Source organism: Cydia pomonella, chromosome 7 (assembly GCF_033807575.1).
Source record: "Cydia pomonella isolate Wapato2018A chromosome 7, ilCydPomo1, whole genome shotgun sequence".
NCBI lineage: Eukaryota > Metazoa > Arthropoda > Insecta > Lepidoptera > Tortricidae > Cydia > Cydia pomonella.
In genome coordinates, this window is record NC_084709.1 from 20,875,912 (window position 1) to 20,891,189 (window position 15,278).

At 37.5% G+C, this 15,278-nt stretch overlaps 2 protein-coding genes across 10 annotated transcripts in view; one reads left to right on the top strand and one right to left on the bottom strand.

Moving 5' to 3' along the window:
• LOC133520129 (E3 ubiquitin-protein ligase MARCHF9-like) overlaps window positions 1-13,477 on the top strand; it is a 34,956-nt gene extending 21,479 nt beyond the window's left edge. The window contains exons 4-7 of the mRNA XM_061854467.1: window positions 1,286-1,406; window positions 3,119-3,206; window positions 5,660-5,895; window positions 7,776-13,477. Of these exons, the coding sequence (XP_061710451.1) occupies window positions 1,286-1,406; window positions 3,119-3,206; window positions 5,660-5,895; window positions 7,776-7,968 (638 nt within the window). The 3' untranslated portion in view covers window positions 7,969-13,477. The remainder of the gene's footprint in view (window positions 1-1,285; window positions 1,407-3,118; window positions 3,207-5,659; window positions 5,896-7,775) is intronic.
• Window positions 13,478-13,839: 362 nt separating this feature from the next.
• Window positions 13,840-15,278, bottom strand: part of LOC133520126 (PDZ and LIM domain protein 3) — a 38,922-nt gene continuing 37,483 nt past the window's right edge. For 8 of the 9 annotated variants that reach the window (XM_061854463.1, XM_061854461.1, XM_061854459.1 and 5 more), the window contains 2 exons: window positions 14,933-15,007; window positions 13,840-14,512 (listed from right to left, as the gene is read on the bottom strand). In XM_061854463.1, coding sequence (XP_061710447.1) covers window positions 14,426-14,512; window positions 14,933-15,007 — 162 coding nt within the window. In that variant the 3' untranslated portion in view covers window positions 13,840-14,425. Of the gene's footprint in view, window positions 14,513-14,932; window positions 15,008-15,278 lie in introns of those variants that run through there. The other variant, XR_009799704.1, reaches the window with a different exon arrangement.

The following is a 15,278-nucleotide window of genomic DNA, read 5'->3' on the forward strand; positions in this document are numbered from 1 at the left end:
CAGCTGCTGTTCAGAAAAACTAAACCAAACAAACTAGTATCGGCAGACTAAGTATCGACGAACTTGTACAGAATAAAAAGAACGTTCTAGATGGCAAGTAAAATTTGAAAAAATATAGACCCAATTTTACTTTGGTATCTACCGTAAAGTTAGTTACCTACGTAACTTTGCCCACTCAAACTCTTTTAAAACAAAGTTGAAAAATATTTTAATGACACCCAGATGACCCGATTAACCAAAACAGTTTAGTCATTCATTTTGTTTTACAAAAACAGGAGTAACAAAACCGGTTCTTTTGTGCGGGCAAAGTTGACATTATTTGACATTTGTTTAAACATTAAAAAATACTTCAAAATTAAAAGTGTAGTTATATTGGTTCAGTGAAACGACATGACTATTTCTTCGAAATTTACCTTAACCTTTTTTAACCAACCCGACCTAGGTAGGTCACCTTCAAGTTTTTCATTACATTTTAAGAGCGACACTAAACTGGATGGGTAGACCTTATGTCTATGCATTAAGGTTGCTAATTGTCTTTGTGGCCGCGATGGTATTATAGGTACACACATGGTAGATCAGCGGTAGGTTAATGAACCTTGTGGTTTAGTTTATGCGCATGACTCCTATCTGCAGTATTACACATTATACTCGTATTATACATTTCAGTATTACTCACTTTTCATGTTCATAATGTTCGTTTTTATGGATTAGTGTATTGTAGACTGCATAAAATAATTATTTAAGCTTGCTATTGCCGATTTTTGCAAGTTTGTATTGTTTCATTTGTATTATTAATAAAAAAAAATCACATAGTATGTCATTATATTGTCATTTTGTTTTTGTTTCAAATGTATCGTTTATTATTTTTTAAGCGATTTTTATGATCTTACGGAAATGTCATATGAATCGAAACGACAGACTCGACCACAACACTGATTTTAAAAAAGGACGACGTAATAGCTAACTGTTCGCGTGGTAAATGATTCAATTCAAAATATTGTTCTTAAGTACTTGACAAACCAATTGTAAAAAAAAAATGTTTATTTTCCATTTAGTGTACAAGATTTTCTTAACCCATGACTGCCCCACTAGGTTATGCCTGTGTTGTGGAGTCATATTGAAAACAATATTAATTTGAATTACGTCCTACGCTGAAGTTTTAATTTTCTAATCGGTATCTAATACTAAATATTTTTTGTTCCTTTCTAATTTCCTGACTTTACGGGCCCTCTCAATAAGTTACTGTTTTGGATTGTTAATAAAACCCTATTTATTTGTGTTACAGCGTGGCCGTTCTGGACGAAGCTGGTGGTGGTCGCCGTGGGGTTCACGGGCGGAGCAGTGTTCATGTACATCCAGTGTCGCCAGTACCTGCACCTGTGTAATCGTTGGCGCGCTCACAATAGGTAATAATAATTTGGCGTATTCACAAACACCTGTTAAGCCTTACCAAGCTCTTGAAGGTGAAGTAGGAAAAGAATAGGATTGACCGGATCCGAAATACTACGTTGCGCACCAAAACAGGTATCGTCGACGTTGGGGTCAAAACCGCCAGGCTAAAGTGGGACTGGGCAGGCCATGTACGACGTATGCACCCACTGAGGTGGGCTAAACTAGCCACGGAGTGGGTGCCACAACATAAATGCCGGTATGGTGGGCCTAAGAGGAGATGGCGGGACGACCTGGACGCATTTCTCAGCAACTGGACGGATGCTGCAGTTAATCGGGAAGATTGGAAGGGGGGAGGATTTTGTCCAGCAGTGAGGTACTGTAGGCTCGTTAAAAAAAAAGAACATACATAACTTAACAAAGGTTTGCTAAATTTTATGAATTAAGGTGTTTAAATAAAAAAAAACACCTTTGAAACCCGGTGTCTACTGACCAACGATTCTTACATTTCGCACGGTGTTCGGTCATTGGTCAACCCCAAAAAGTTTGTTTATGTAGCACATTATTAAAAAAAATTGTATTAACCTTTTGAGCGCTTTGTGTCATAAACACAAACATCACTCAAACGCCAAGGTCCCGGGCGCAAGGCAACGAATGTAAATCTTACTGGAAAGTGTGAAGGTTACTTTGACATCGTCCGTCATAACACGTATAGGTATCCTTGGCGCTGTGGGCACGGCTAGTAACGACAACTTTAGGCGTTCTTGGCGTCCAAAAGGTTAATTAGTACTTAAAATACGCGTAAAAGATTCCAGAGTTCCTGACCAATTTCTTCCGCGTCTCTTTTTTAACTATTGTTTTTACTATGTAGGAGGCAAATGAGCATATGAATCGCCTGATGGTAAGCAATTACCGTTGCCAATGGACACCAGCAATACCAGAGGGGTTGTAAGTGCGTTGCCCGAATTTAAGATGGCAGTACGCTCTTTTTTTGAAGGTTTTAAAGTAGTAACGGTTCGGAAATACCGCAGGCGACAGTTTTACTAAGATTAGGAGGCTTGGTGTCTGATCCTGATTTTTTCATATAATCGACGTGGGCAAAGTTGACAATATTTTGAAATAACTTTGTCCGCCATCAACATTTTTCGAAACATTTTTTAAAATAAAATTTTCAATTCATTTCCAGATGAAAATTCGAAGCATGTTTTTGCGAAAACATAGTTTTCATGTGTATTTGAAGTACATATGTACTTTACTATAAGCGGGCAAAGTTGGCTAGTTCCATAGCAGTGTAATGTAAAAGTAAAACTAAGTGCGTTTGCAAGTAATAACACGTTTGAGTAAAGTAGAACGTCCGACCGCCGTATTATTACTAATTACTATTATTAACAAAACGTATTATTGTTATCCGAATCAGCTGTTACATGAATTTGAACCATATAAATAGGATGGTAAAATTGATTTTTAAAAGGGCTCGTTCTTTTCGCTCGGGACGGATCCGGTAGCTAACCGACCTGCATAAAAGAAACAATATCTCTTGTTTAACAGATTTAAGGTTTCAGTCGAAAAAATCAAGTCTATTTTTTTTTAACTATACGCACGTTTGCAAACTGCCACAGACGCTTAATAGTTATCGATGCTTGGGATCGGAAGCCGTTACGTTGTAATGTTAACTGTTTCGTCGTGATAATGGTGGTGATGAATAGTGGAGTGTCGTGATGTGTTGCAGGATACTGCTGATCCAGAACGCGCCGGAGAAGATGGCCGCCGCGCGCCCCTCGCCGCCGCGCGCGCGCCGCGCCGCCGCGCACGGACAGGTAGGCACTGCTCACTGGCCGATTGTATTCTAGTCGCTCGATTTGTAGCTGTCCGAACAGCTAATCCTTTGTCTATTGTAAAGTAAAACCGCATATAATTTTACATAAATATATGCAAATATAGTTACTATTCTTAATAATAATAATATAATAATAAATTCTTTATTTCAAGTTTAAAAACTCATACAATACAATTATATAAATAAAACAATAACATAAAATTAAACATAAATTGAAGCAGATGCTGTAGACAGATCCTTTGTTATATAAATTTATATATTATTTACCATTTTCGTCCAGGTGCACGGCTGTCCAGTGCTTTAGGATCTTATTGCTCGGGTTGACAGTAAACAGCGCCAGAATATCATTTTGCTGCGAATTTTGCCATACGTTTGCCCAGACCGAAGCTATGCGTGACCGCATGATTGCATAAAAATCAGGTACTCCCGCATCAGCAAACATGGTCTTAGCACTGCAGTAGCGAGGTTGTTTCATGAGTATTCTGAACGCATCGTTATACTGAACCCTGAGCGCGTTATATGAGCGTTTGGTGTAGTTACACCATAGTGAGCATGTATAAAAGCACTGGCAGAATGCCCTAAATAGAGTAGTTTTTACGTCCGTGGTGCACTTGGAGAATCTTCGCGACAGCATGTTACAGCGGACCGCGAGCGCACGGCGCTCTCGCTCCATGTCCATGTCGTCGCGAAGGTTCTCCGTTAGAAAATGGCCTAAGTACTTGAAAGATGTTACGACCCGAACCGGCGAACCATTCAAATAAACTGGCGGAACTACCTCCGGACCCTTGCCGTATCGGAAAACGAGCATTAATGTTTTTAAAATATTATATTTTAGATAATGCTGTTTCGAGAATGTTTCGCAAATAGTAAGCAATTGTTGGATACCCTGGCTTGAGGGGCTGAGAAGCACCATATCATCGGCATAGCTCAGGTTGTTAACGCATATATTAGCAACATGGCAACCCGTCCTGGTACCTCTCAGCTCCTCAATCAGACCATTGACGTAGAGGCAAAATAGGTCCGGAGAAGTTATGCCCCCTTGACGTACACCACACTCTAGCCTATAATCGTTAGAGAGGGTGTCGCCCCATTTCACGTTGTTTGTTTGGTTTTCGTACCAATACCTTAGGACATTGACCGTGTCTACCGGCACGTTTGATTCCAAGAGCTTAGTCCACAGTAGTTTGTAATTTACTAGGTCGAAGGCACGGCTCAAATCTAGAAAACATGCATACACAGATGTATGTTTACTGATATAATAGTTAACTATTGTTTTGAGACTAAGTATCGCGGACTCGGTCGATAGGCCGGTACGAAAACCAAACTGCGCGTCATTCAACCTTATGTTTTTCGTCAGTTCGGGCTGCAACAACCTCTCAAACACTTTACCAATAATTGTGCCCAGGGATATTGGCCTATAGTTTTTTAGGTCAGACAGATCACCGCTTTTATTTTTGACGATAGGGACAACTATAGTTTTCATTAATGCTTCAGGTAGGTAGCTAAACTGGATACATAGATTAAATAAAATAGCCAGTACTCTCGGCATCTCATCGCTAGCATATAGTATGTGCTCCACGCTTAACCCGTCGTGTCCCGGAGACTTGCCCCTCTTCATACGTTTTACAACATCCGCGACATCCTTTGGAGTAAACTGACTCATCTGGCTTGGAACAGGGGAGTTCCCCTGGACAGGGCGGGGGGGAGCGGGCGCATTGCCGACGTCGGCTGGCGGGTCTACTTTGAAATTATGCGCAAACTGGTTGGCTATTTCTTTAGGGTCAATGATTTTATTTATACTTAAAGGTAGTTTTGATCTATAATCTAAAGCTTTAGTATTTTTCCAAAATTTTGAAAAATTGTTACATTTTCTATTTAAAGCTAAAATATTCATTTTAATTGACTCTTCATTATCCTGGCACCATTTTAATTTATATTTGAAAACTTTCCTACTTTCTACCATGCTATTATAAACGCCACCCGAGCGCGGTTTCCCGCAATCTACCCATTGATTAAAATACATTCTAGCGATAAGATGGCTCTGTTTGACGTGGTAGTTCCAGCCAGCGACCTGTCTGCCCTTTTTTCGTGCACCTGGACTTAACTATAACTTAATATAGGTATTTTCCTTTTATATTCAAAATTTGCAAAGTTTTTTTTTTTTTTTAATGGTACTTGTAAATCTAGAATATATTATGCTGAAGCTATCTTCATCAAAATAGTGGAAAGCGTTTTCTCCCGAAATGGCATTTCATAGTTAGGATCGCAAAGCTACTCTTCCCTCTTAGTAATAGGTACTACAAGTTACTTACGCATACTTTAGTACCTCAAAATACAGGAATCAAAACGCCATGAAATTTGAAATTTCGATTCAATTTTTGACACGATATCGCGTCACTTAAGCGAAGCTAATATACGTTTTCCTATTTGAAGGTGGTAGCGAACATCGAGCCGGTCCCCGTGCCGGCCGCGTACCACGAGGAGGACGAGAGCGGGGGCTTCGAGTCGTACCGCGCCGACCCGCGTCGCAGGCTCGCCCCGCCCGGCGGGACCGCCCCGCCGCGCGGGACCGCCGCCGCCAGGGAGCCGGCCCCGCCCGCGAGGCGTTGCTCCGACACGCTAGTCAGTGTCGCGGTCGAAGCTCAAGCTCCCACAGTCTACCACATAAGGTATGTCAATTTTGAACTTTCTTCGTTTGCTATATGAACGTATATTTTGTTAGTCTTCAAACAATCCGCTGCGGGGTGAGGACATTCCATTTGGCGTGGGGTGAAACGTGGCCGTATGAAATACTAAGGTAGGTGAGGTGTATAAGGCCCGGCGGGTAGCAAGGCCCAGCATTCAAAACTAGCAGTTGCACTAGTATTATTTGTTCAACAAATCACGCACATATGGAAGTAGCAGATATAACGAGCTGGCAACAACGCTTGACTTCGCACGCGCCGCTATTTTGTCAGTAGCATCCATACAGTCAGAAGGGGAGGTTACAGCTGCGCTTGATTTTTATTACGAAATAAAGTTTGTTTTTGTCGAGTTCTTGATTTATTCGGTGTTTTAATGTATATGAGTGCAAACAAAAGTTGTCTAACTGTATGAGCAAGCTACAATTTATCTAACTCTATTATTCTTGAACTTGTACTAGGACTAAGAAGGCCCACTGTCAGTGCGAGTAACAAGGCTCGATCCCAGGCCTTATTGAACGTATGAAATTAAATAGAACATTTAAATATTTTATGATAATTATGACCTTCTTGATGTCTTAACAAGGCCGATTTGATAAATTATAAGTACCTACCGAGTTACATAAGTACAAGTGTAGTCAATGTTATAAGACGTTTTGATACTTAAAAAAAGTCTTAAATTAAATAAAGCCCGAAAAAATTACGTTCAGTAAAAAATAAATGTCTGGGAGACCGAGCGAGCTTTGCTCGGAAAACATAAAAACTCAAAAATGCGCGTTTTCCCGGCGATAAGACTTACCTAGGTCGATTTGTCGCCCCCGAAAACCTCCATATAGCAAATTTTATCGAAATCGTTAGAGCCGATGCCGAGACCCCGAAATATATAAATATAAATATATTGCTCGTTTAAAGGTATTAGATTAGCGTTTTATTTTTATTATTCGTTAAAAGTTTAATTTAACAAATTGAACACAATCAGTAAAAGGATCAAAGTCAAATGGCGTTCTAAATATTTAATCACGTGTCGAAAGATGGCAGTAAATTTACTGTCGCTACAAAGTTGTCTTTGACAATACACCTCTATTTAAAATTCTCTTTGTTTCTACTAATTTAAATATACCAAAGAAGTTGTGAAGATACCAAATATGGTTTTTTTATATAAGTTAAAAGTTAAAAACGATTAAAATCTGTTATCTACTGTTAATTACTGTCAAAATGTTTATTTTATGCGGGCCTTAATACCCTGCTAGTGTACAATTAGTCCAAAACAGTACTTTTGTAAAATTGTATTTTTAAAACTACTTTATTGTATATGAAGAAACTTTAACAAATAGGAAATATATATTGAGTGAGTTTTACATAATATATACATTTTTTTTAAATTTCATTTTAATGCAAGGTTATAATAATGCTTTATTTAACTTGTTACTTATTTTGGAAGGGTTTTCTGGTCAGGTATGTACCATATTAGGAATCTGCTATGATTTTCAAATATTACGATATAACGTTTATGAAGGAAGTTTTTATTTGAAAACCGTTTTATGCCTAGTAAACTGCGTAGAATGCCATTAAGTAGACAAAAATCGACCAACGGGTTTCAGAGATATCACAGTTTGAAGATTTCTGAATAGCTGGTTTTACACAGAGCGAGCATACGCGCGAGGCAATTTCCCTACGCACAAACATGCCAGTGTAGACGTGCCTCGGCCGAGGCGGCGCGTGCGTTTTCCTCGCCCGAGCGCGCCGCCGCGGCCGAGGCACCTCTACACTGGCCGGTTCGTGGTTGTTACGGTTCGATTTGTAATTGTTAATGGTCGTTCGGCCATCACTGGTAACAAGCGTAACGATGGGTGTATGTCGTGTTGCAGCGCGGACCCGCTGGAGGCGGACATCCGCTCGCTGCTGGCGCTGGACGCGCGCGCGGCGCGCTCGCTGCCCAACCTGCCCACCGTGCCCTCGCTGCCCTCGCTGTCCTCGCTGCCCTCCCCCCCCTCCCGCCCCTCCCACCCCTCGCTGCGCGCCTCGCGCGAGTCCCTGCTGCCCGCCGCGCCGCAGTCCTGAGGCGCGCTCACGCTCTACCCCGACCCCGCCGTGTACTAGCCCCAGAGGGGATGTACTACTTGTGTCAAGCCCGAGAACGCTTCCTGAAAACTACTGTCCGTGTGCTGACCCTCTTAATGGACCGTCAGATCTTGTCTTTGCTAACAATTGTCAGTTAATGTTGACGCTGGGTTGGCGAGGGACTGGAAACCTATGTGGTGACGAGGCGGGCGAAATACGAAGGGTGCCCGGTCACTGCGAAGCCATAAACGTAGACCCCCGTTGGGACGCATCCCACGAGAATGTCGCTTACAAATGTCATTTTTTCTAATACTTCGGACAATACGAGAAAGCGCTGTTCTTACACAATTCATTAAAGTTTCTGCCATATGAAAAAAAAATTGATAAACGACATACCCATGAAATGCCCCCATGAATTTGTCCCGAACCTCAATTAGTATACTACCACCACTAAATACACGCATACCAGGAACTTGCCTCCAAATAAATGTCACGAAAGTTTGATTCTCGCGCATTTGGGAGTTATTTTAGTTTTTGTATATACTTGCATTTCTGAATGCGTGAGTTTGCGCCGCTTACGAAGTTGAATCATTAGAGGTGGGTCATTTTCGGAGCATTATTGTGCGTCTAATTTCTTTAAATATTATTTTTTTAAATATTTTCATGGTGACTACCTGAAATGTCATCAAAATATAAAGACACTGTCGAAAATGTATCAAAAGAAATTAGACTTACAAAACACGGTATTTACTTGGATATAGTATGCATGCGTTCTCTGGTAAGTTCCTTTCAGTTTAGCGTCTGATTCGAGTGAAAGCAACTCGAAAATACAAATATCTAGATTAGATATCGCTAGTCGAGTATTTTACGATTTTACCTGCTGAATAAAAACCATGTATATAATAACTACGAGCGCGCCCGATCAATTATACGGCTAGACATAGAGAAATGCAATAATATGGTATGTCACGTGAAGTATAATTATATAACGTTAAAACTTTACAACTTTGCCCATTATTATATCTTTGCCCATTGAGATTAATTGAACTTTTTTACATAAATTCCCATATACAATAAATTAAATATATATATTTTTGTTTGGGCAAAATATAGAAGAAACGGCAAAGTTACAAAAGTTTAATGAAATCTCCACAATTTGTCCATTACAATAGTACCAATAAATCAATTTAGTTTGGTATTTTCGCCCTGAATCGGCTTGTTTTCGCATAACGTGCCTACTTTAGAAATATATAATGGTAAACTATTATAGACTTAACGTTTTCTGTTATGTAATCTTAACGCATCTATTCTAGTTATTTATACGACTGGTACAGACAGAGCAATATGTGTAATAAGAAAGAAGACTTGTAGCAGCTGGTGCGATGGACTAGGGTCATATTTATACGCCAATTTAGTGTTTACCAAAACTATACAAATACTATGAAGTCTATGAAGGTTTGTTGAACAAAATGAAATAAAACTGAAGTACTAAAGTAAAAAGAAATTGAACGAACATTGTAAGGTGTTAAGATTGAAATATCATTAATGGCATAATTCTATGGCCATTGGCTCAGTGTAAACATGACTTAGTCTTGCCGCATTCATTTTGAAAGAACCGTTAATAATCAAAATCTCTTCCAATATCCTAGTTTGGCCGTATTTTTTTAGTTTTAATTTTCATAATTGAATCAACGATAAAAATCACTGTACACATTAGTTACCATAGTATATTTTTGCTGTACTGTGTAACTTTGCCCACTAAAAACTTATCCGGAAAACCAGTTTTGAATGTTGTGCCTAAGGCTTCAATTATAATGGGTAATAGGACAAGAAATATGGCCGTTTCGCAATAAATCCATCGTGTAATGTAGCTTTACATTTACCTTGTACTTTCTGTAACCCTGAAAAGTTATTTGGGCCAAAGATATACCTATATCTTTATGTTAACAATTTGTCTACGCGTGGCTTAAATACGGAACATGTTAAAAACCTACACGTTGTAGATCCAAAGCTCCAGTAATATTTTCGCTGAACATCAATAACTTTTTAATATTTCATCCGTAAAACAATGTAAACATGATGTCGAGTTGTAAATAATGTGTTCTCTAATCAAGTACATTGTTACTTATCCAACACTACGAGAATTGTAAATAGGAATATAATATAATAATAAACGTACGATAGTGATCGGCATTTCATGAGCCAAATTTACTTTGTTTATAATTGGATAAAGTCAATCAGAGATTACCTATGATCGTTTTAATTACTTTGAATATTTGATTTAGTTGTCATTATTTTTACTTGACTACGCAAAGCCAAAAGGATGGGTAATTAATTATTTTAGCAGCCTCTATGCATACCCACATGCATGTGCAATGTGCATGCAATGCTTGTGTCGCATTTTTCACTAGATCCTCAAAAATTCAGAGGCGATTTTGATGAATCAATCGATTAGTTTTTAGCATCTGACCAAGCAAGATTGGCAGCGATTTGGATAGCCCAGACAGTGCAAGTGTTATTTTAAAATTATGACGTTTACTTAACACTTGCAACTTCTAGGCTATAAAAATCGCTGCCAATTTATCTTGGTCATACTCCATAAACCTTCCGAATGAATTTCCAGAATGGAAAAACCGTAGTTTGTCTTTTGGTTGTTCGAGTTCGGGTAATAGAATGTAAATTATGTTGATATGTTATAACTGGTTATCGATCGATATTTCTTACTTTCATTTATGCCATAATTGTCGACATCGATTAATATTGTGCGCCCGTTTATTGTCAGGTGTGTTATTCGAATTTGGTCTATTTCATTTTTGGGACGTCGTTACTTACAAGGATGAAAACCGAAATTATAATGGCACCTTGATAATAAATATGGTCACAATGTGTATGTTAGGTTATTTGAACGAACGTGTTTATTTTATTCATATTTTGTTACTAATTGCAGTTGTTAATAAATTTCTTAACATTGCTATAACATCGTGAATAATGTTGGTGAATCGATGCGAAACATTATGTCTTAGATTTTTCACTATTTTGATCTCTGTGCTACCACAAAAAAAATGATTGGTAGATAATCTTTGTCAATTCTATCACCGCCTAAAGCATGTTTGGAGATTTCATACTTAGATAAAATGTAGTTTAATATTTTAAATGTCGAATCTCCTTAACGTACCTACATCTCTTCTAGGGCTCTCTTTACTAACTAGAACTAAAATGAATCTAACAAACTGTCCGTTTATTTTTGTAATGGGAAATTATATTTATTTATTTCCATGTAAATTACGCCTGTAAAGAAATTTTATAAATATTAGGATTAAACAAACTGTATCTCTAGTTTTAGTGGTTTGACTGTTTCGATTAATGCAGTTTTCGTCTTTATTTACTGCCAGTACTTACAGCTTAAAATATGTTAAACTACTAAAACTAAAGACTAATTATTTCAGACAAAATAATTGGTGATAATCTCGATAGTCATGCATTTAGAAAGCATTTATACATTTGAGTCCATAATAGGCGCTTTACCTTTTAACCGTTTGACATAAGTACGTTTAAAATTAACTGTACATAATTGTGATGTTTTAAATATATTCTTAACTATGTTGTGTTAAGATCGTGAAACATTAATTGGTACTTATAGATAAGTGGTTTACCCAAGCGATTGTATAATGAAGTTTAACCAACCGATTCAATCAATATTTTTTTAAGTTGTGCCAAAATTTTATTGATTTTTTGTGTGGCAGCTATGGGCAAAGTCAAACGGTTAATCTCAGAAACTGTTTAAAAACAGTTTTTTTCCACGTTCGAATATGCTAAAAAATGTATTATCAATTTAGGGATACCATATCGCTTTTGTCATCGAAAAAAACTTTTAATGTTATGAGCCCGTTTATTTTTTTACTGCCATACTTATGCCAAAATCTTTACGATGTAAGGAAATTAAAGGTAATTAAGTTCGAACGGGTATCGAATTAGAAGTTTTCTGTAGGATATATGGTAGCCCTAATTCGCGTTTGGCCAGATATTCTTAAAAATTAAACAGTATAGATGTAAAAAGAATATTTCAATCACATTAGCTGTTCAAACTCTGAAATGATAACCTACATAACAATAACTAACTATTTTATTTCATAGATTTTCTTAATACCTTCACTGTCCCGTTATAAGTCCGTATCTACTTTATTTCACTTCTCATCAGCATCGTCATGAAGACTGTGAAGGTATTAAATAGCTATTCTATTTTACACGAATTCATTATATAAATATTGTACAAACTTGTCAATAACTCAATATTACCCTGCAAGTATGAAACATTCAAATGCGGCACTCATTTATGTTGAATGCACATCGCCACAACTTGTAAATGTATATATAATCCCTAAAAAAGCATGTTTAATATAAAGTCACAAATTATTCACGGCTCATATTATTATATTTGTAGTTAGGTAGTTAATTAATAGTTTGGACATTTGGTGCTAATGAATTAAACAAAAAAAAAACAGTCCAAAATTAGGTGTATTATGTACGGCTGTATTTTACTTATGAGTCGATTTGTTTGTAATCCTTAAATTAGTTCAAATTGTTTAACATATCTCTCTATAATCATGACGGTGTATCAGAATGCTATCTGTGGCCAGTTTACTAAACTAATTATATAATTATATGTGTTTATTTTAAAGGGCACTTAGTTATTTACATGTTTATTGTTTTAGCGAAGCAAACTGTATATTTTTGTAAAAAGATGGAGAGTTCGGGCGCTTGGCGGTATTTTGAGATACCATAAGTGCCGGCAAGGATCACTAACGATTGGTATAAGGTAAATGCAGTTATTTTAACACACTTAGATGTTGTCAGTTCTATAAATGTTTGACTGTTAACTTTCACTAACTCTTATCAAAGGCAATAATTTGATCTAGATGTAAATATTATATCACTCGGAATAAATTCTATTGTAATCAATGCATGCTGGAGTTTTAGAAAGTCACCAGTCGAATTGTACAAATATGGGACGTGGTTTTATGCATTATTACTAATCATTCATGATCCTTGAGGGCACTAGTAAACTGAGACACTCATCTGGTGTACCTTCTCGTATGCGTGTCACATATCACTCTATTATTGTGTATCTGTAAATGAAAGTTATGCGGCTGTGTGTAAATAATTATTTTCATGATATATTGATTAATGCGTTCATCCGATAGTTTCCTGGTTTTCGTCATGTTTCGAACGTAGTTAGTGCCTTATTTGAAAATACGTGAATAGCTTTGTATCACAATATTGTTACCTTAATCCATTTGCGATCCGAGGTCCCTACCGCGTGGGACATATTTGGCACACAAGGCACCTTGTCAGTATAATTGTGATATAGTTAAGTTTATTTTTGCTCAAAATTACTTTCTCTCTGACCTGTGTACTTATCATTCATGAAATTTGTAAGACTGTATTTTATTTTGTTGTGTAACATTGTTAGTTAGCTCCAGGTTATAAATATAGTTATTTTGAGATTGTAGTTGTTGTTTTCCTTACTACAACTAGGTACTCCTACAAAATTATCATTCATGAACCTTACTGTCATGACTATTTTGTTATGTTATGTCGGATTCTACTCAAAATGTCTCACCGTTTTCAATGGGCAAAGTTATCTCAATAATTGACGTAAAGGTCAGAGCACAACGGCTGCGTTAGCATAGACGTGCATGTGCGCTTTAAATTTGGAGCAGTACACGCACACATCACGCAAGCGATGTGCCGTATCTTATAAGGATATGTATGTTACAATTACAACGCGCACGTGCACTTGCTCGTCTGCGCACACGCATCCGGTGTGCACAGGCTTTAAAAGGGGTATATAAAATGAAATTAAACAAGTCATTAGATAAAAATAAATAATTTATTAAACCGGTCGAATTCGATACGCGCGCGTCGACCAGAGCTCGGGTCGGTGACTAGATTGTACACTCAACATCATTATGTATACATAAACAATTTAATTTCTGTTCAAACAGAAAATCAACACTTAGTAATACGTTACATCGCTACTTAATATAATCCATATCGCTAATACTCGAGTATTAGAAATTAAATCCACCGAAAAATATAACACACTGCTGAGTATTTATTACAATAGCATCCTAAAATAGTTTTGTTAGTCTTATCGTTACGTTACTAACTGAAGTCAGTTAGATCGGCGCCCTTCTAAATCAGTCAACTGGGACAATGCTTCGTAGATTCAACACATACTATGGCATGTGAGAAAGAAGCTGTATTTGTATTGGCTATGTGCACTGTTGCTACATTTCACGGCGATCAGATCTACATGCTGTGTTTGCATTTTTTGTTTTATCGATGTCGCTACAATGGCGAGATTTTGTTGCGATTCTTCAGAGATTTAGCTTGTATGATGTGCGTGTTTTTGCCATCGTCATTGCACATAGCCAAGGAAGTATTGGACGGTATTTTAAAACTCCGCGTCGCCGAGAACGTTGTACATGAGGCGCTTGAATGAGTTCGACTGCTGAATGTGCTCTTCGTGTAATGAGTTTACCTGAAGTTAAAAAAAAATCGTTAAAATGTTATACATAACTAGGTATTATATTTATCAATGTGCAGATACTTATAGATTGCAAGAAAGAAAATAAAGTTGAAGTGCACCTGTAGCTTTGCCCCTTTAATTTCAACTTTGCCCAGGATTTTTAAATACATTTTAAGTATCATGCGATTCATGTGGTAGAGGTCAGCTTTCCAGTTAATGATCGTGACATTCTACTATTGGTTGTTATTTAATTAACAGACAAACTTAGCACATACGGTTTTAAGTTTTGTAAAGCATGAACAAGCTCTAAACTGAGTAAAAATCACATCCCAGGGTTCTGAAGAAATATATCATAGGGAAAAGGTGCTGAACTTTTAAATACGACTGAGTAAACCCTACATTTTGTAAGAACTAGGTAAACGTGATACTTACGAAGGTCGTTTGTTTTCCGTGGCCGTTCACCTGCTGGCTTGGCTTTTTCGTTGGTTTCGGAGTGGGCGCGGGCCTCTGCCAATAAATATTATTTATTAATGCAGGTAGAATGTACCACTTTCATTTTAGAGTATTTAATGGTATATTGATGACATTTTTATTGTGTTCCGGATAAAGCGGCGTCAGTTGTCTGAGCGAGCATATATTATATATTATTAACCAGCGTCCTGGTGGCTTTGGAATAAATCAATGTATATCTTGAAAAAAGGGTGTGCCAGTTCCATTAAACTTTTAATGCCCTTGGTCGACATTCACTGAGGTCACCTTTATAGGGGTTTTGTTTGGC